At 33.7% G+C, this 21,670-nt stretch overlaps 3 protein-coding genes across 4 annotated transcripts in view; 2 read left to right on the forward strand and 1 right to left on the reverse strand.

Annotated features, from left to right (window-relative positions):
* The first annotated feature begins 936 nt into the window (after positions 1-936).
* Positions 937-21,670, forward strand: part of LOC118271194 (probable RNA-binding protein EIF1AD) — a 37,072-nt gene continuing 16,338 nt past the window's right edge. The window contains exons 1-2 of one of the 2 annotated variants that reach the window (XM_035587182.2): positions 937-1,178; positions 1,490-1,906. In XM_035587182.2, the coding sequence (XP_035443075.2) occupies positions 1,056-1,178; positions 1,490-1,843 (477 nt within the window). In that variant the 5' untranslated portion in view covers positions 937-1,055 and the 3' untranslated portion in view covers positions 1,844-1,906. Of the gene's footprint in view, positions 1,179-1,489; positions 1,907-21,670 lie in introns of those variants that run through there. The other variant, XM_050695818.1, reaches the window with a different exon arrangement.
* LOC118271195 (probable RNA-binding protein EIF1AD) lies at positions 4,104-5,250 on the reverse strand. Its single transcript, XM_035587183.2, has 2 exons — positions 4,990-5,250; positions 4,104-4,822 (listed from the first exon to the last, which is right to left on the reverse strand). Exons 1-2 carry the CDS (start codon positions 5,110-5,112, stop codon positions 4,433-4,435), a joined length of 513 nt encoding a protein of 170 aa, XP_035443076.2. The 5' UTR covers positions 5,113-5,250; the 3' UTR covers positions 4,104-4,432.
* Positions 15,974-16,354, forward strand: LOC126910992 (clumping factor B-like). The gene has a single exon (XM_050695698.1). The coding sequence runs from the start codon at positions 15,974-15,976 to the stop codon at positions 16,352-16,354; it is 381 nt and encodes a 126-aa protein (XP_050551655.1).

A 21,670-nucleotide genomic window follows, 5' to 3' on the forward strand; every position in this document is an offset into this window, starting at 1 on the left:
TTTAAAAAAAATACTTGCTGTATAATAATATATTTTATAAAAAAATTAAAAATCATAAAAAAATCAAAACGTTTACATTATAATCTCTTCTACATAATAATACGATCAAACTCAAGAGATTTTCTTATCCTGGATGCGTTGACATACTTTATATTATTATCATTAGAACTTGCAACGGGATATTTACCATGTTTATTTATGTGTATGAGTTTCGATATTTCGGCACTGTTACAAGCGCCATGATCACGGATTAACTATACATATATGTATTATAGACTTCATATTATTATATCGACATAGGTATTTGAGGATTCCTTATGTACCTACAAACATCGCGGTACGAATCATCGGTTCGATTCCCGCACGGAATTGTTTTATATACAGTAGCCGGTCACCCAGCCACTGCACCAATTACAACAGTGGTTATAGGTATAGGTATTTATTTTAGGTATTTAGGTATTATAGGTATTTATTAATTACCCAATGAAACCATACTTTATACTGTGCATTAGAAGTCTACCAGTTACCAGGCCAAAGTCCATACCTTCAAAGCTCTGTAAAATATTTACCTATAGAAAAATACCCAAATAATAATAGAGTAGGTATCTTAATCGGTCTTTATAAAGTCATTTTTGGGGAAATTATTAATGAAGTAGTAATAAACAAATAAATCTATGACATCCGTGCATCAATGTCAAGTGTGAAACGAAACCATGGTATTTACCTTTAAAATGTATAAATTAAATTGTATCGAGCTACTTAAAAATCTCGGTAACATTTAATATTATTTATTGCATGAATCAATTTTACAACGCACATGCTTGAGAGAAAAAATATTAGAAAGAGAAGTAAGATATGCATAAACTTGCCATTAGTACAATATTCTGACGCTGGAACGCCAGCGAACTTACGTGCATAGCAATTCTGTGACAAGAATTCATTCTGTGCTGAGCGTTACTAGCTGACGCACGCTTTGCACGCTCTCGTAAAGAGTAAAATAAATTTTAAATACGTAATAATTTCGAGTTTGTGTTTTGTGTCTACGAATTGCAAATATGTCTCGGGTAAATAAAAAAAAGCATGTAATGAATGAAAATGCTTGGGGTGATGAAGAGTTACCGAAGGAGAATCAAACCATTGTGAAAGTGTTGGAGACCAGGGGCAACAATTTACATGCGGTAAGTCCATATTAGTATTATTTATTACATACATACATACATATCGTCACGCCTTTAATCCCCGAAGGGGTAGGCAGAGGTGCACATAATGACACGTAATGCCACTGTGTACACCCACTTTTTACAATTTATGTAGTAAGTCCCATTGCCATATACCGGGCACATTTCCATATCACATATAATAGTATTATTTATTATATGTGATAAAGTGGTTAATATTTTACACATTACTTATTAAACTGTAACGATTTTGAAATGAAAAAATATGCTATAAAATAAATAAATACTAATGTTTATTTTTTCTTTTCCAGGTAACAACTCCAACAGGAGAAGAATACTTAGTATCCATGCCTCCTAAATTCAGGAAAAACATTTGGGTGAGAAGAGGCTTCTTCATGGTTGTTGAACCGATACCAGAAGGAAAAAAAGTAAAAGCTGAAGTAGTCAAAGTACTGAATGCAAACTCTATAAAATATTATAAAGAAAAGGATGTGTGGCCAAAAGAGTTTGAAGAGAAGATAAAAGAAGATGATGAGGACGAGTTATTTAAGCCATGTGGTAATAGAAGGCCGATATCTTTTAGTGAGAGTAGTTCGGATGACAGCAGTGATGGCGACACATACAGGGCCAGAGGTTCAATCTCGGACAGTGGTGGTGAATTTTAAAAAAGATTTAGAGCAAATCTTTTCTCACTAGACACTTATGCAATGAATTTCAGCAATTTTTTTTTTATTTTAGGAAATAGTGTGTGTTGTACTGTTTTTAAGTTTTATATAAATTATTTCTTTACACAATGAGCTGAACATTCTTGTACAATTCTAGTGATTAGATCTAACTTTTAGAACAGTGGCCGTTTTACTTACTTTTTATTGTAATTTTTATATATTTTTTTTATATAATCTAGTGAAAAAGAACTATGTATTGTTTATAATATTATCTAGAAGATAAATTCATGACATTGATAATTGTTTGTACAATAATTGTAATCAATATTTTAATAAAATGTGGCATTTTATTACATTTGAATTGTTTAATTCCCTGACACTTCAATACTTATTTCCTAAATTGAAATGAGCAAATTCGTTATGAAATTCATGTTTTAATCATAATTTAATGTTTAGTTTGGAGAAGACTACATTCTATCATTCTAACTTATTAAAGTAATTGAGTTAGCCAGGGATATTTTGCTAGTTAAGCAATAACCAGTAAGAATTTAGCGTTACACTCGGCGCACTACAATAAATGCCCTTCAGAATAGGGCCGGGATATGAAAATTAATTATCTATTTAGTCCGTCAGTTAGGCAATGAAAAAGTATTAGACACGTATTTTTTTATTTTGTCATATAATATAACAATACTTATATAAAACGAATCAAAGTTTAGAAGTGGGAGCAAATACGTCATTTCTACGTATAAAATGTACATAGAAGTGACGTCACGCGATATTTCAAATCAATATATCTACAAAAGTATTTCTTTCCGTAAAAAAATAAAAAATACTTGTCTAATGTTTTAAAATTATCTACAAGACTGGCATTAAAATAAAAAATTGACATCTACCCTGTTGAGGTAGGTCTCAAAATTTAGTGCTTAAGTAGTATACCTATTCTAGGTATTGCCTTCTTGTAATAATAGTAATGGGACAAATGAAGCTGTTAAAGCTGTCGAAAGTGGTGTGTGATGTGATAGCTGTTCAAAGATAAGGGTGCCCATTGTTTATTTAATTACGTCCTTTGTATTTTTAGGAACAGTACCTACTATCTACTATATGAAACCGTATATTGTAAAGTGAATAGATACTTTTAACTCCAAACGTGGTAATAAAACGTGGCATTATATGTGGTATTAAAATGTAGCCACAAGCCATGGTACAACTGTTCCGCTGTTCTGACTACAAAAGCAGCGTAGTTAGTTAATTTAGTCTAGGTAAGTCAGTTGCGGGGTATAAAATATTGACGAATAGCTTCTGCCAGTGGCTTTGTATAAAACGTATCCTATCATCCAAGTCAGCATACCCTGTCTGTATAACAAATTTCAACAAATCCGTTCAGTAGTTTCAGCGTTATTAAGGGACATACATAGAAACAATCAAACTTTCACATTTATAATATTACTGTGAAAGTGTGAAGGCCTTTGCCCTGCAGTGGGACGATCATGGCTGAAATCTAAGTCTAAATCTTAGTGTGAAGTATGATATACGTATTAATGAGCTGTAGTGGCCCCACGGTTGCGGTGGGTGCAGTGGCTGTGTGACTGACTGCTGTGTGTGGAACAAATCCGTGTGGAAATCGAACCCACGACTCCTTCCGCAATCCACAAATGCCTACATAAGTTTGCATTATATAACGCATCCAGGATATAAAAATTCTATTGTGTCTAATCGTTTTAAAATGTAACTTGATGCTACGAGTACAAACACATCATTCCCAAACTTGACCATCTTTTATTAAAATTCTTTAGGTACACCAAATTCAGTTTATGATTTTTTACAAATAACATTAGAAGACTTGCATCTTGAACAATAGCGGTAAAGCTTGATGTTTTCTCATTACTTAAATTACGTAAACATAAACATTGCCTACAATATAAGTACTACCTGAGTACTCAATTCTGAAATCTACCACTGGCTTTTGTTTATTTTTATAATGCGCTGTGTAACACTAGATTCTCACTAGTAGTGCTGAAATATAAAATATCTCTGACCTACTAAATGACATGAATAAGTTAGAATGTAGTCCCCTCAAAACTTCATATTAAATTATGATAAAGCATTAATTTCATAACGTATTTGCCAAAATAAATTTAATAAAAGACATATTGAAGTATCAGGGAAGTCAAATTAACTTGTAATCAAATACCATATTTTATTTTAAAATATTTATTACAATATTTTATAAAGAAAATGTCTTACAGAGACAAAATTTTAAAAATGTACTACATGGCTACATCTTTGGTAAGACAACAATATATAGGGCAAAAACTCTAAAAATTAGTTATATATTGAGAACACTAGTCTCTAGGATTACATAGAGGATATTCAATTTAGTTTTAGAATATTTGCCCTTGTCTTTCCAAAGAACGGATTTACACAAATAAGAACACTCCGGTGCATTTGCCATTGGGCCGTAGTTGCCTCAAATTTGAGGTAAGATTAAGCAAAACATTGCTCAAATGCATTGGTCCATAAGAATCTAGTGGGAAAAGATTTGGTCAAAACCTTGAAAATAGTTATAAACATGTACAATATTAAAAATTATTCATCAGTGTCGTGCCCACTGTCCGTTTCCGAATAATCCCACGGTTCCGCTTCACTGTCAGTACTAACGTCATCATAGTCATCGTCATCCGATTCACTTTCAATCGGCTCTTCATCTTCATTGTTGTCTTCAAATACATAGTAGACCTCATAATGATCATCACCATCGCTTGTTTCCTGAATGTCGTCAAACTCTTTTGGCCACACTTTCTTTTCTTTATAATATGTTATAGAGTTTTTGTTCATTATTTTCACAATTTCCGCTTTTACTTTGCCTCCTTCTGGTATCGGTTCTACAACGAGAAATGAGCCTCTCCTCACCCATATGTTTCTTCGGAATTTTGTAGGCATGGATACTAAATATTCTTCTCCAGTCGGAGTAATTACCTAGAAAGGAAAAAGTAAACATTAGTATTTAGTTTATTTTCAGACAATTACAGTATAATAAATAATAATTAATTTATAAAAGTGAACAATTAATCACGAATGTGACACATTTTTCCAATCAGTAAATTAACCACATTCTCATATAATAATTAAGATGAATTTCTTACCGCATGTAGATTGTTTCCTCTATTTTTCAACACTTTGACAATGCTTTGATTCTCTTTCGGCAGCTCATCATCACTCCACGTATCTTCACCCATTACGTGCTTTCTTCGAGTTACGCGAGACATGTTTGCAAGTTATAGACACAAAACACAAACTCCGAACTAAAGATTTCAGATGATTAAAAGAAAAAAAATCCTTTTAATGTAATGATTCTAAAATTAAACTTGACTTTAAGACGACTTTAGGTTTATTTTAGTCTTTTGCAACAAGAAAAGCAGAGAGCGTGCAATGCGTGCGTCAGCTAGTAGCGCTCAGCACAGAATGAATTCCGCTCACAGAAATGCTACGCACGTAGGTTCGGTGGCGTTCCAGAATATTGTACTATTGTAATTATATGCATATCTTACCTCTCTTTCTATGGTTTTTTCTCTTTCAAGTGTTAGTATGTTTTGAATTTGATTTATGAAATAATAATAATAAGGATTATTATGATATTAAGAGTAACTCGAAGTATTGTAATTTTTAAGGAAAATATTATTATATTCCTTTAAAAACATGATTTTTTGTATCTTTTCACTATTAATAATAGAAGAAAGAGGTAAAACGAATTGGCATCGCAGAAAACTTTATACATATATTTTAGTCATCGCCCTGAAAATGACTTAATTGAATTCACATACCGGTGATACACATACTCTCTTATTATTTATAAATGGATTTATCAATAGTTCTGTTTATATAGTCCTATTTACTTTCGCATCACATCACACCAACAGCCTATACGTGGCGACTGTTGATCAATTGCCTCTTCTCGTACAGAAAAGGTTTAAGCATTAATCACTACGCTTGCTCAATGCGGGTTGGGAATTTCAAACATATAATTAGAAATTATGAGCCCAAGTTTTCTTCCAATGTTTTCCTTCGCCGTTTGTCAATGGTGTCTACTAATCTTAAAAAAAGTACATACATATACATATCTCAGAAAAAGTCTCATTGGAACTTGCCGTTGGTAGGTTTCGAGCCCGCACCACAGAATAATAAAATCATGAATGAGAAGCGCATCCTCATATGAGGGCATCTGAAACCTCCGGGCCACATCGTTCAATTTTCTTTACAGGAATTGTAACCAGAATAGCTAAAATAGTTACCGTGGTTTTTGGCTTCATTTTAATACCACATATAATGCCACGTTTTAAAACCAAATTTGGAGGAATCAATACCTATTAACTTACAATATACAATAGATACTCACGGTAAGTACATACTGGGTAAATGTTATTGTTCCTAAAAATGAAAAAGACGTAATTAAAGAAACAATGGGCTTATCTTACAACCCTTATCTCTAAGCTGCTATAACACCACGCACCACCTTCGACAGACCATCTATGGAGCTTTGTTATTGAAAGCAACGATGGACGCGTAACCGTATCGTTTATCGCTAGTAAGTGTAAAGTTACCCCGTTGAAGCCGATATCCGTGCCGCGCCTCGAGTTGCAGGGCGCCGTGTTATCATGTAAATTAGCTGATAGTATTAAGAAAGAACATCGTTTGCAACCGAACTTAGTATATTATTGGACCGATTCAACTACCGTTTTACATTGGATTAAAAACCATTGTCGATCATATAAAGCTTTTATTGCAAATAGACTTGGGGAAATCGACGAGTTGAGTAAGTCGGACGAATGGCACTATGTACCCACTGGTTTGAACGTCGCGGACCTGGGGACAAAAAATAATGATTACGTATTGAGCAGTGACTCTGAATGGTTTTCCGGACCGTCCTTTCTGTACCAACCGCGTTCCTGTTGGCCGCAGCGACCTGAAACAAAAATAATTAGTGACGAAATATTAGAAAAAGTAAATACCGTTCAAGATAATAATAATATGATATTATGTGACTTACCTGTTCCCGAACCAAGTCGATTTTCTACATGGTTGCGATTGTTGCGTACTACAGCGACAGTATTATTATTTATTGAAAAATGTAAAAAGAGTTCAATAAATACGATCAATGAAAAATTAATGAGTAAAGCGGAATTATTATTACTTCGTTACTCACAAGCACAATCCTTTCAAAATGATATAAACTTACTTAGCAAAAATAAAGAAGTTAAATTAGATAGTCGTTTACGTTCACTTACCCCGATAATAGATGAAAATAATTTATTACGCTTAGGTAGCCGTATAGGGCAATCGAAGGATGTAGATCAGTTTACTAAATGCCCTATTATTTTAGATGGACAAAACCATATCGCACGGCTTATCGTGGCCCATTACCATGTAAACGCGGCGCATTCAAGCAACGAGATGGTAGTAAATGAGCTGCGACAGAAGTACTGGCTCATTAGATTAAGACCTACGGTACGTTCTGTAGCCAGAAAATGCTTAATTTGCCGTTTTAAAAAAGCCTTACCTCAGACTCCACGCCTCGGAGATCTACCCGAATGTCGACTCATGCATCATCATAGACCGTTTACAATGTGTGGGGTAGACCTGTTCGGGCCGATGGAAGTGGTAGTCGGTAGACAGAGGGTTCGCAGATACGGTGTGCTGTTCACTTGTCTCACAGTACGCGCCGTTCACATCGAGGTAGTTCCGACCCTCACAACCGATTCGATGATTATGGCACTACGTAGAATGGCCGCTCGTAGAGGTTGGCCACGCACGATGTTTTCCGATAATGGAACGAACTTACGGGGTGCTGATACGGAAATGAAAAGGGCTTATAAAGAATTACTTGACAACCGCCAACAGTTATTAACAGAGACGGTCAACAAAGGCGTAGAGTGGAAATTCATTCCCCCTGGCAGCCCCCACATGGGAGGTGCGTGGGAACGACTAATTAGGAGCGTGAAAACAGCGCTAAAAGTAGTTCTCAAAGAGCGCGCCCCTAGGGAAGAGACTCTTAACACCCTTTTATGTGAAGTAGAGAATATGATTAATGGACGTCCCTTAACCCATGTCTCAGTGGATCCTAGAGACCCCGAGGCTCTAACGCCAAATCATTTCCTATTAGGATCGTCCTCCAACTTGCCTAATATAGGTATATTTAACGATCAAGACTTGCAATTAAGAAAGCAATGGCGAGTTGCGCAACGCCTTGCAGATCTGTTTTGGTCTAGGTGGGTCAAAGAAGTCCTGCCTACTCTAGCACCTCGCAAAAAATGGAACCGTGAAGGAGCACAACTAAAGGTAGGTGACCTTGTAGTCGTAGTAGATCCCAGTTCACCTCGGAATGTCTGGCCAAAAGGCATAGTGCAGAGTGTTTATCCTGGAGCTGACGGACGGGTAAGAATAGTAGATGTAAAAACTAAATCCGGTATACTAAAACGTCCGGCATCGAGAATAGCTTTACTACTTGGTGATGAGTGTTGCCATGACAACACTAAGGGGCAGAATGTTAGCGATGGTGAAGCGGCCCGCCCGTCAATATAATAATTTAATATTATTTTCTCTATATTATTTTAATTAATATAATTAATTAATAATTTAATTAATACCTATTGTAACAAATGTAAAAGTTTTATTGTACTTTATTATTGTATTGATACCCCTTGTATGATTCTATTATGATTATTAAATATCTGTGGTGCATCAGCGCGGTGTGACCAATCACGTGCGGTCACTTAGTTTTCGATGTCGCCCGCACGGCGGCGGCGTGCGGGCGCTTGCTTGTTCGACACGGCCCGCGCCCCTCCGACCAGTTCGCATCCGACCGACACCGCGGAAATACGCGCGCAAGTGACCGCGCGCCCGCGCATCCCGCCGCACTGAGTCTCACCCAGTTTCAATTTTTAAACGATCTTCATTTTCTCGCACCCCATCCGCCACAGAAATAAAAGAACATTATCTTTGAAAATACCAGTAAATGTTATTTCTATTGAAAGCGTGTGAATGTTTGTTTTACTTTAAGTAGTTTTTGGTACACATATTGTAACATTCGTTTCGACTTTACAATATTATTTGTTGCTAAGTAGATCTTTGTCGAACATAAAATTAAAACCCTTATAGGTAATATAGACCTACTTAGTTTTAAATAGGTCTGTACTGCTTCTTGTGGTAATTATCCCGTAAATCAACGATATTTGAACCAACCAGACTGTATAGTACTTTTAGAACAATAATTTGTTACAAATGTATACTAACCAGCAATTAATATGAAATTCAGATATAAAAAGTACCAGTATAGTACAGCAGTCAGGTCATTCTTTTCCTACCGGCGGGAGAAGTCATTGGATGATTTCCCCTAAAAAAGAACCCATAACTTTCAAGTTGTATAAAATAAATACCTACACATCACACATCAAATCTACAGCCTATATTTGGCGACTGCTGACCAACGGCCTTTTCTCCCACGGAGATGGTTTGAGCATAAATCACCACACTTCCTCATTTCGGGTTGGTAATTTCAAACTTTTAAATGTAAGTAATTATAAGCCCAGTATAATATGTATAACTCGGAAATAGTCGCTTTGGTATTTCGCCGTTGGTAGGTTTCGAACCGAGCGGGTTTGTCGGCTTCTCAAACACCCGGGCCACCACCACATTTACAAAAATACATAAATTATAAACGAGTAGGTACATCAACGTATGAAGTCAATTAACTCATCTTCAGGGGGCGTTGACTAAGCTATGAAATGTATCTTATTTGTTTCTATTTAATAATTATTACTGAAACATAAAAGAATCTGTTACATTTGTGCACCACAGTCAACTTCTAGATACAACATGATATTTTCCTTTAAAATTATTTAGCAGAGCTACTTTAAAATCAAATTATTAATATTTATATTAAATCAATTTTACAATTACTCATACTTGAAATAAAAAAAATATAATAATAGAATGCGAAGTAATATATACTTATATTTTTTTTCAACTGGTAATAATATAAAATTACAACTGGCATCCCTGGCGCTGGAACGTCATCGAACCTGCGTGCAAAGCATTTCTGTGCGATGAGTTCATTCTGTGCTGAGCGTTACTAGCTGACGCACGCGTTGCGCGCTCTCTGCTGATCTTGTTGCAAAAAAGTAAAATAAATATAAAGGCGTTACAAATATTAGTTTAATCTTTTCAACACGTTAAGAGGAAAAATTATCTTTATTTCGGAGTTTGAGTTTTGTGTTTATTACCTATAAGTGCAAATATATATCAGGAGTTACCTAAGAAGAATCAAATATGGAGGAAAATGCCAATGAACCTGGTGATCATAATAACGTTGATATTGACATGGAGTGTGACAGTGGTAACGAGTACGACATGAGTCTAAATGATGATAACGATGTTCCCTTACTTGTTAACATTGCCTATTATAATAGAGTAGAGATGGGGAATAATATTGAAGTTGGTAACTCTAGTGACAGTGAATCGGGTGACGATGGCAGTGATAGTGACACAGTGAGTGATAACAGTAATGATAGTGATACAGACGAGTGGGAGATGGACTCGGAGCGTGATGCGGAGCCGGAAAGTGATACGGACTCGGAGTGGGATTCGGACTCCGAGTATGATACGGACTCGGAGTGGGGTATGGACACCGATAGTGGTCACAGCAGTTATTCATCATCTTAATTTTAAGTTTACAAATAAGAAGCCTAGTTATGTAGAATTTTGTAAAAAGATTTGGAGCAAATCTCTTACGTTAATCTCTCTCTTATGTTTTGTTGCCATTTTTTTGTGTATATTGATAATTAATTGTTAGACAATTTTAAATAAATATTTTGTTATAAAATATTGTATTTATATTACTTAATGGTCCATTTAATTTCCATGATATTTCTTTCAAATTGAAATTGGTAAAAATTATATGAATTTAATGTTTTATTTTAATTGAATATTAAGTTTTGAGAAAACTACATTATAACTTATTATTCATTTATTTTATGTTAAAAATATAACAAATGGGGTGGATCTCAGATCAGTCAGATCTCACAACTTAATACTATTAGAAAATAGGATATATTTAAGCTTTTACGCTATCTCACACTCTAAATTCTTTATACCATTTTTTATCTACTATTTGCTACTTTATTTCGTCATCTAGGATAACCCCATACAAATTAGCATTCCATATTGACGGTTTCTGTATTTGCGGCATATTGATGGAACGCAAACCCCACGAATAAAGAGTTTCTACTGTACTTAAACAAAATGAATGACCAGACTTAATTGGATTTAGTGATGTGCCAACTCGGGAAAAACAAAACTCGATTTAACTCGAGTTAAAATCCATGTAACTCGGGTTGAACTCGAATTACGTAACTCGAGTTAACTGGATTGACAAGTAAATGTTTTTTGAGCTTTTTCCAAATTATTCCCTCAACTTGGCGTAAATACTTGAAAAAATTGGAACAGGCAAATTTTATTTTTATATGTTTCAATTCTTTATTTTTTTACATACTTATTTATAATGTATCGGGAGAGTTATGCCTACTAAATAAAGAAAAAGTTATTGTTTGAAATCGAATCATTTATTTAAGTACTTTTGGCTCGAATTTTAATTAAAACTAATATTTACTACCAATTAAACTATGAAATTATATAGCAGTCTTTTTAAAATAAAATCTGACTAACATTATGATGCAAGTATGTACATAGGTACATTTACAGGCTCATAATTGTTTAATAATTAGTAATCACAATATTTTCAAGAAAATAAGATAATCAGTATCACAAAGACTATTTTTCCTTACTTAAATTATATGCTTATATTTTTGTCTTAAATATTTATCTTAGGTGCTAGATAAAGGAAAATGTCAAATGATTTTAAAATTAAAATAAAAATATTTTCCCAGCAATTAACTAACAATTAGTTATTGACAAAAAACAAAAATCTTATAAAAAAAACTAAAATAAACTTCTTCTAAGCGTGAAGCGTAATGAATGAATATCAGTGAACGAAATTACTATAGTCTCACTCAAATTAATTATCGGCAAACTTCGCTCCATGTCGGTTCCATTCGGTTTTCGAACTCGAGTCAGAGAGAATTCAACTCGAGTGGAATCGAGTTACGCCCAACTCGAGTTGACTCGGGTTAGGTACTCGAGTTAACCATCACTAATTAAATTAACGCCGTTTTTGAGATAATGATAATGAGAACAGCCAAAATAGATACTATGCCTTTGGCTCAAACTTTAATACCACATATAATACCATATTTTAAAACCACATTTGGAGTCATAAGTGTCTATTAACTTACAATATACAATAGATACTCATAGTACTCGGTAAGTACTAGGTAAAGTTATTGTTCCTAAAAATGCAAAAGACGTAATTAAAGAAATAATGGGCTTATCTTACAACCCTTATCTCTAAGCTGCTATAACACCACGCACCACCTTCGACAGACTATCTATGAGCTTTGTTAGTAAATGAAACAAAAGAGCATTATCTTTGAAAATACCAGTAAATGTTATTTCTATTGTAAGCGTGTGAATGCTTGCTATACTTTAAATACATATTGGTTCACACATATTGTAAGATTCATTTCGACTTTACAATATTATTTGTTGCTAAGTAGATCTTTGTCGAATATAAAATTAAAACCCTTTAAGGTATTATAGATACAATTAGTTTATAAGGATTATAATACATAATATACTTAATTGTCTGTTAATTGGCTTTAAATTTTAATTGTCTTAAAATTTAGGCACCTACTTAGTTTTAAATAGGTACTGCTTCTTGTGGTAATTATCCCGTAAATCAACGATAACACATCATATAAACCAGCCAGACTGTATATGTAGTACTTTAAGAACAATAATTTGTCACAAATGTATACTAATCAGCAATTAATATGAAATTCAGATATAAAAAGTACCAGTATAGTACAGCAGTCAGGTCATTCTTTTCCTATCGGCGGGAGAAGTCATTGGATGATTTCCCCCTAAAAAAGAGCCCATTACTTTAAAGTTGTATAAAATAAATACCTATCACATCACACATCAAATCTACAGTCTGTATTTGGCGACTGCTCACCAATGGCCTCTTCCCCACGGAGATGGTTTGAGCATAAATCACCACACTTCCTCATTTCGGGTTGGTAATTTCAAACTTTTAAATATAAGAAATTATAAGCCCAGTATAATATGTATAACTCGGAAATAGTCGCTTTGGTATTTCGCTGTTGGTAGGTTTCGAACCGGGCGGGTTTGTCGGCTTCTCAAACACCCGGGCCACCACCACATTTACAAAAATACATAAATTATAAACGAGTAGGTACATCAACGTATAAAGTTAATTAACTCATCTTCAGGGGGCGTTGACTAAGCTATGAAATGCGTATCTTATTTGTTTCTATTTAATAATTATTACTGAAATATAAAAGAATCTGTTACATTTGTGCACCACAGTCAACTTCTAGATACAACATGATATTTTCCTTTAAAATTATTTAGCAGAGCTACTTTAAAATCATAATTATTAATATTTATATTAAATCAATTTTACAATTACTCATACTTGAAATAAAAAAAAAGATAATAATAGAATGAGAAGTAATATATACTTATATTTTTTTTCAACTGGTAATAATATAAAATTACAACTGGCAACCCTGGCGCTGGAACGTCATCGAACCTGCGTGCATAGCATTTCTGTGTGATGAGTTCATTCTGTGCTGAGCGTTACTAGCGGACGCACGCATTGCACGCTCTCTACTGTTCTTGTTACAAAAGAGTAAAATTAATATAAAGGCATGGAGTGTGACAGTGGTAACGAGTACGACATGAGTCTAAATGATAATAACGATATTCCCTTAGTCGTTAACATTGCCTATTACAATAGGGTAGAGATGGGGAATAATAATGATGTACATCACTCTAGTGACAGTGAATCGGACTACGATAGAAGTGATAGTGATATGAGTGACAACAGTGATAACAGTGATACAGACGAGTGGGAGACGGACTCGGAGTGGGATTCGAACTCCGAGTATGATACGGACTCTGAGTGGGATTCGTACTCCGAGTATGATACGGACTGGGAGGGGAGTACGGACACCGATAGTGGGCGCAGCAGTGATTCGTCATTTTAAGTTATTTTAATTTATTATAAGTTATTTTAAGTTTTTATTATAAGTTTACAAATAAGAAGCCTAGCTATGTAGAATTGTAAAAAGATTTGGAGCAAATCTTTTAATTAGAGAAATATTTTGTTGCCAATTTTGTTGGCACATTTGTTGACATTGATAATTAATTGTTAGACGATTTACAATAAATATTTTATAATCAAATATGATATTTTATTGCTTAATGTTCCATTTAATTTCCCTGATATTTCTTTCAAATAAAAATTGGTAAAAATATTATGAAAATAATGTTCTATTTTAATTGAATATTATGTTTTGAGAAGACTACATTAAATAACTTATTATTCATTTACTTTTTGTAAAAAAAATAATAAATGGTGTGGATCTCAGATCAGAGAGATCTCACAATTTAATACTATTAGAAAATAGGATAAATTTAAGCTTTTACGATATCTCACACTCTAAATTCTTTAAACCATTGCCTAAACCTCATTTCGTCATCTAGGAACGTATCCCCTATAACCCCATACAAATTAGCATTCCATATTGACGGTTGCTGTATTCGCAGCATATTTACGGAACGCAAACCCCGCGAATAAAGAGTTTCTACTGTACTTGAACAAAATAAATGACCCGACTAAATTAAATGAACGCCGTTTTTGTAATCAGAACAGCTAAAATAGTCACATGCCTTTTAGCTTAATTTTTAATGCCACATTTTAAAACCACATTTGGAGTCATAAGTGTCTATTAACTTACAATATACAATAGATACTCATGGTAAGTACTAGGTAAACGTTATTGTTCCTAAAAATTAAAAAGACGTAATTAAAGAAACAATGGGCTTATCTTACAACCCTTATATCTAAGCTGCTATATCACCACGCACCACCTTCGACAGACAATCCATGAGCTTTATTAGTAAATGAAACTAAAGAGCATTATCTTTGAAAATACCAGTAAATGTTATTTCTATAATAAGCGTGTGAATACTTGCTATACTTTAAATACATATTGGTTCACACAGTCATATTGTAAGATTCATTTCAACTTTACAATATTATTTGTTGCTAAGTAGATCTTTGTCGAACATAAAATTAAAACCCTTATAGGTAATATAGATACAATTAGTTTATAAGGATTATGATACATAATATACTTAATTGGCTTTAAATTTTAATCGTCTTATTTAGGTACTTAGTTAGAAATAGGTACTGCATCTTGTGTTATTTATCCCGTTAATCAACGATAACAAATCTTTTGAACCAGCCAGAAGTAGGTACTTTTCGAACAATAATTTGTCACAAACGTACACTAATTGGCAATTTATATAAAATTGAGTTCCATTCCTTTAATTTTATCAACGGTAATATCAACGGTATATGAAGTCAATTAAGTCATCTTCGGGGCGATGACTTAACTATGGAATGTTTCTTATTTGTTTCTATTTGATAATTATTACTGAAATATAAAAGAATCTGTTACATTCGTGCACCACTGACAACTTCTTAAAACATGATATTTTCCTTGAAAATTATAGTGTAAAGCTACTTTAAAGCCATAATTATTAATATTTATATTAAATCAATTTTACAACTCATACTTGAAACAAAAAAAAAATAAAATGAGAAGTAATATATACTTATATATATATTTTGCAACTGGTAATAATATAAAATTACAACTGGCAACCCTGACGCTAGAACGTCATCGAACCTGCGTGCAAAGCATTTCTGTGCGATGAGTTCATTCTGTGCTGAGCGTTACTAGCTGACGCACGCGTTGCACGCTCTCTACTGTTCTTGTTACAAAAGAGTAAAATTAATATAAAGGCGTTACAAATATTAGTTTAATCTTTTAAGAGGAAAGATTATCTTTATTTCGAAATTTGAGTTTTGTGTTTATTACCTATAAGTGCAAATATATATCAAGAGTTACCTAAGAAGAATCAAATATGGATGAAAATGCCAATGAACCTGATGATCATAATGACGTTGATATTGACATGGAGTGTGACAGTGGTAACGAGTACGACATGAGTCTAAATGATAATAACGATGTTCCCTTACTTGTTAACATTGCCTATTATAATAGAGTAGAGATGGGGAATAATAATGATGTACATAACTCTAGTGACAGTGAATCGGACGACGATGGCAGTGACAGTGATATGAGTGGCAACAGTGATACAGACGACTGGGAGATGGACTCGGAGCGTGATGCGGAGCCGGACAGTGATACGGACTCGGAGTGGGATTCGGACTCCGAGTATGATACGGACTCGGAGTGGGGTACGGACACCGATAGTGGGCGCAGTAGTGATTCGTCATTTTAATTTATTATAAGTTATTTTAAGTTTTTATTATAAGTTATTTTAAGTTTTTATTATAAGTTATTTTAAGTTTTTATTATAAGTTATTTTAAGTTTTTATTATAAGTTTACAAATAAGAAGCCTTGCTATGTTGAATCGTGAAAAGATTTTTAACAAATATCTTAATTAGAGAAATGTATACACCAATTTTGTTGGCACATTTGTTGACATAGATAATTAATTGTTAGACAATTTACAATAAATATTTTATAATCAAATATGGTATTTAATTACTTAATGTTCCATTTAATTTCCCTGATATTTCTTTTAAATTAAAATTGGCAAAATCGTTACAAATATAATGTCTTATTTTAATTGAAAATTAAGTTTTGAGAAGATTATAACATATAATTAATTTATTTTTTTGTAAAATAATAACATATGGGGTAGATCTCAGATCAGTCAGATCTCACAATTTAATACTAATAGAAAATAGGATAAATTTAAGTTTTTACGATATCTCACACTTTAAATTCTTTAAAGCATTGCCTAAACCTGATGATAATATGTAATTAATCAATCTGTATGATCAGAAAGTTCAATTAAACATTTTTTTATCTACAATTTGCTACTTTATTTCGTCATCTAGGATCGTATCCCCTATAACCCCTATAACACGAATAAAGAGCTTCTACTGTACTTAAAAAAAATTAATGACCAGACAACATTAAATGAACGCCATTTTTGTCATCAGAACAGCTAAAATAGTTACTATGCCTTTTGGCTTAAATTTTAATACCACATTTTAAAACCACCTTTGGAGTCATAAGTATTTATTTATTTATTTATTTATTTATTAAGGCTTACCAACATACAGACAATCTTAAAAATATGGGAAACAACAGTTAGTGTATGCTCTTAAATTAAAGGTAGGCTCAACATAATTTTTAGACCGTTCAAGCAATAAGTATAAAACAATTTAAAAAATTAAGAAATTAAGTACAAACATTATAAAAACTAAATAAAAACTAAAGATTGGGTAAACTATAAATGGCTCTTTAAATACATATATTTTACTTGCAAATATATCAATGTCATGTTTCTTATAAATGTCATTACATTTTCTGAGAGTATAGGTGAGAGGTGCGTTACTGCCATATTTATTTCGGGTATATTTCGTGGCGAATGGAGTATAATTAACTAATCTCGCGGAAGATCTTGGGACTTTTATTTGGATTGGTGATAACAAAGATGGGCAGTCTAATCTACAGTTTAAAATTTTATATAAAAATACTAATCCACAATAGTCTCTGCGCCAAAGCAAGGATTTCATTTTAAAATGCTCCAGCCTATCATTATAATCTTTCACCGTATGCCGTATACCACAGATGACAGATAGTCTTCTTAGGATTTTTTTCTGTACTTTTTCAATACGCTGAATGTTATTTTGATACATAGGATACCACACCGCGGAACAGTATTCAATGTTGCTACGTACCAGGGCATAGTAAAGAACTTTTAATGCTGCTATTGATTTAAATTGTCTAGTATTTCTATTTATAACATTCTATTTGATTTATCAACTATTGTATCTATATGATTAGTATTATATAAGTATCTCTATTAACTTACAATATACAATAGATACTTACGGTAAGAAGTAGGAAATCGTTATTATTCTTAAAAATTAAAAAGACGCACCACTTTCGACAGACTATCTATGAGCTTTGTCAGTAAATGAAACAAAAGAACATTATCTTTGAAAATACCAGTAAATGTCATTTTTATTGTAAGCGTGTATGCTTGCTATACTTTAAATACATATTGGTCCACATATATTGTAACATTCATTTCGGCTTTTCAATATTATTTGTTACTAAGTAGATCTTTGTCGAACATAAAATTAAAAACCTTATAGGTAATATAGATACGATTAGTTTATAAGGATTATGATACATAACATAGGCGTAGCCAGGTTTTAGTTTCGGGAGGGGTTCAAGAAAGTCGGCCCAAACTTCATATTTATGTAATATCAATTTAATATAATATGTAACATGAATTTATAAACAGATCGTAGGTAGTCATAGAGACCTTTGCCAAACAGGGAATGTACTATGCTAACTAGAAAAATAACGCTCTGTAATGTCTAGATACGCATATCGGTGATACATAATATAATTAATTGTCTGTCAATTGGCTTTAAATTTTAATCGTCTTATCTATTATATAAAAACAAGTCGGGTTTTCCTTCCTAACGCTATAACTCCGGAACGCACGAACGTTTTGCATTTTTTGGATAGGTCTCGAGCTCAGCGAGGTTTATAGAATATTCAGAAAACAGGGAAAATCATTGGTAGCGAAACAGATATCGCTGGGTTTGCTAGTCTAGCTTATAAATAGGTACTGCTTCTTGTGTTATTTTTCTTGTGTAATTTATGCCATAAATCAACGATAACGCATTATTTGAACCAGCCAGACATACTTTTAGAGCAATAACTTGTCACAAAAGTATACTAATCAGCAATTAATATGAAATTCAGATATAAAAAGTACCAGTATAGTACAGCAGTCAGGTCATTCTTTTCCTACAGTCGGGAGAAGTCATTGGATGATTTCCCCCTAAAAAAGAGCCCATTACTTTAAAGTTGTATAAAATAAATACCTATCACATCACACATCAAATCTACAGTCTGTATTTGGCGACTGCTCACCAATGGCCTCTTCTCCCACGGAGATGGTTTGAGCATAAATCACCACACTTCCTCATTTCGGGTTGGTAATTTCAAACTTTTAAATATAAGAAATTATAAGCCCATTATAATATGTATAACTCGGAAATAGTCGCTTTGGTATTTCGCCGTTGGTAGGTTTCGAACCGGGTGGGTTTGTCGGCTTCTCAAACACCCTGGCCACCACCACATTTACAAAAATACATAAATTATAAACGAGTAGGTACATCAACGTATGAAGTCAATTAACTCATCTTCAGGGGGCGTTGACTAAGCTATGAAATGTATCTTATTTGTTTCTCTTTAATAAGTATTACCGAAATATAAAAGAATCTGTTACATTTGTGCACCACAGTCAACTTCTAGATACAACATGATATTTTCCTTTAAAATCATTTAGCAGAGCTACTTTAAAATCAAATTATATTATTAATATCTATATTAAATCAATTTTACAATTACTTATACTTGAAATAAAAAAATATAATAATAGAATGCGAAGTAATATATAAAGGGTTTTTCAACAAGAACTTTGTTTTTAATTAGAGCAATACCAAGAACGTGGCAGTTTTTGACATTTAATTTTTGGCGGTATTCGTAGTAGGTGCTTTGGCAAATGCTACAATGAATTCAATTTCGCTCAAAAATTGCATTAAAATAATTCAAATTCACTATGAAAATGGTCGTTCTGTTAAAGTTACATTTCGTAAAATTCATGATATTTTCGGGCAACATATTGGTCCTTCTGAGATCGCTATCAAGAATTTGGTCGCGAAATTTGAGTTGACAGGCTCGGTACAAAATGTGCCAACACCAACACGTGTTCGACCTGGTCGTTCAACAGAAAACATCGCTGCCGTGAGCCACAGTATTGAAGAAGATCAAAAGTTATCAATTTCACGACGTTCTCAACAATTGGGGTTATCCAAAAGCACAACATGGCGAATTTTGCGAAAGGATTTGGCTTTGAAGCCTTACAAGATTCAACTGGTGCAAGAATTGAAGCTGACCGACCATTCAAATCGCCGTAGATTTGCTTAGAACAACCTACTGGTTTTTCTCAAAAAATCATTTTTTCAGACGAAGCACATTTTCATTTGTCAGGGTATGTCAATAAGCGAAATTGCCGCATTTGGGCTTCTGAAAATCCTAAAGCAATTATTGAGAAGCCTTTGCATGCTCAACGTGTCCCTGTGAGGTGTGCTGTGTGGTCTGGAAGTGTGATTGTTAGGAAAGTGATTAAAAATTTTGATGAAAGAATCAGCATCTGTCGGCGTGGTCCTGGTGGACATTTGTCAGATATAATTTTTCATTCATAATTGTCAAACTTTTCTCTTTTTAATACAATAAAATTTTTATTCATTTTCCACCAAATTCTTTATTTTATTTTGTTTTAAAAAACAAAGTTCTTGTTGAAATACCCTGTGTTGAAGTTCTATTTGTAAACGCAAACTATTATGTCATTTGAGTTTGATGTTTCTGTACAAACGTCACTTTATAATGTTGTCTCTTTCTTCTGTGTTCTGCCGGCAACTAGTAAATACTTATATTTACCTTTATCATATTAAATCCCTGGTCATCCTATATAGTCGTTTGTTTTCTGCCCATAACTCATCAGGTTATGGGCCCAGGGATATTGTTAATGAATAATATCAATATATTTTCACGTACTTCGCGTTCTGTGACCGGCTCATTGAGATACGAAAATTCTCACTGAAGACGAAAACATGGCCGCCTCGTCGGGTTCAAATTTTGTTTCTATTGAGAAACTTAAAGGCATCGAGAACTATAGCTCGTGGAAATTCATGATGCGAATGATTTTGGTACACGAAGAGTTATGGGACTATGTTGAATCGGACGATGGCAAGGATAACAAGAAAGCACTTAAAGCGCTGGCAAAAATTGCATTGAATGTACAGCCAACAGCGATACCACACATTAGAAACGCGAAGACTGCACACGAAGCTTGGACAAATTTGCAGAAAGCATACGAGGACAGGGGTTTATGCCGGAGACTTGGTCTATTACGAACGTTGTTCGCGACCAAACTGTCTGACAGCGAGAACATGGAAGCATACTTGAACAGAATCACTGAAATGGCACAACAGCTAAGCGAGATAGGGTCGCCTCTGGAAGACGACTTCATAGCAGTCATCATTTTGAGTGGTCTCACTGCGGACTATGACCCATTGATTATGGCAATGGAAAATTCAAATTTAAAATTGTCAAGCGAGATAGTCAAAGGGAAATTATTGCAGGAAAATATCAGAAGAGATGACAAGACTGAGAGTGCTCTAGCTGTAGTTGCACGCAAGCGGCCTCCTTGTTGTTTCAAGTGCAGGAAGACGGGACATTTTATTAAGGATTGTCCAAAGAATGTGAACAAGAAGAATCCTAAAACAAATACAGATAATTCTAAAGCATTACTTACCGCACTTTCAGCAAACATCAGTAGTACATCATGGTACATAGATAGTGGTGCAACAGGCCATATGTGTCATGACAGATCAGTCATGAGTGATTTTGTGAGTGATAAAACATTGGAAGTGAAAGTAGCAAATGGTGACAAGTTATTAACTGCTGGACAAGGGACAGTTCATGTACAAATGA

The sequence above is a fragment of the Spodoptera frugiperda genome, chromosome 9 (genome assembly GCF_023101765.2).
Source record: "Spodoptera frugiperda isolate SF20-4 chromosome 9, AGI-APGP_CSIRO_Sfru_2.0, whole genome shotgun sequence".
NCBI lineage: Eukaryota > Metazoa > Arthropoda > Insecta > Lepidoptera > Noctuidae > Spodoptera > Spodoptera frugiperda.

Excerpts from the sequence above, each read along its gene's own strand:
- LOC118271195 (XM_035587183.2), bottom strand. The coding sequence starts at position 5,112 with ATGTCTCGCGTAACTCGAAGAAAGCACGTAATGGGTGAAGATACGTGG. Across the intron at positions 4,823-4,989 it reads GAGGAAACAATCTACATGCG|GTAATTACTCCGACTGGAGA; the intron begins GTAAGAAATTCA and ends TTTCCTTTCTAG.
- LOC126910992 (XM_050695698.1), top strand. The coding sequence starts at position 15,974 with ATGGATGAAAATGCCAATGAACCTGATGATCATAATGACGTTGATATT.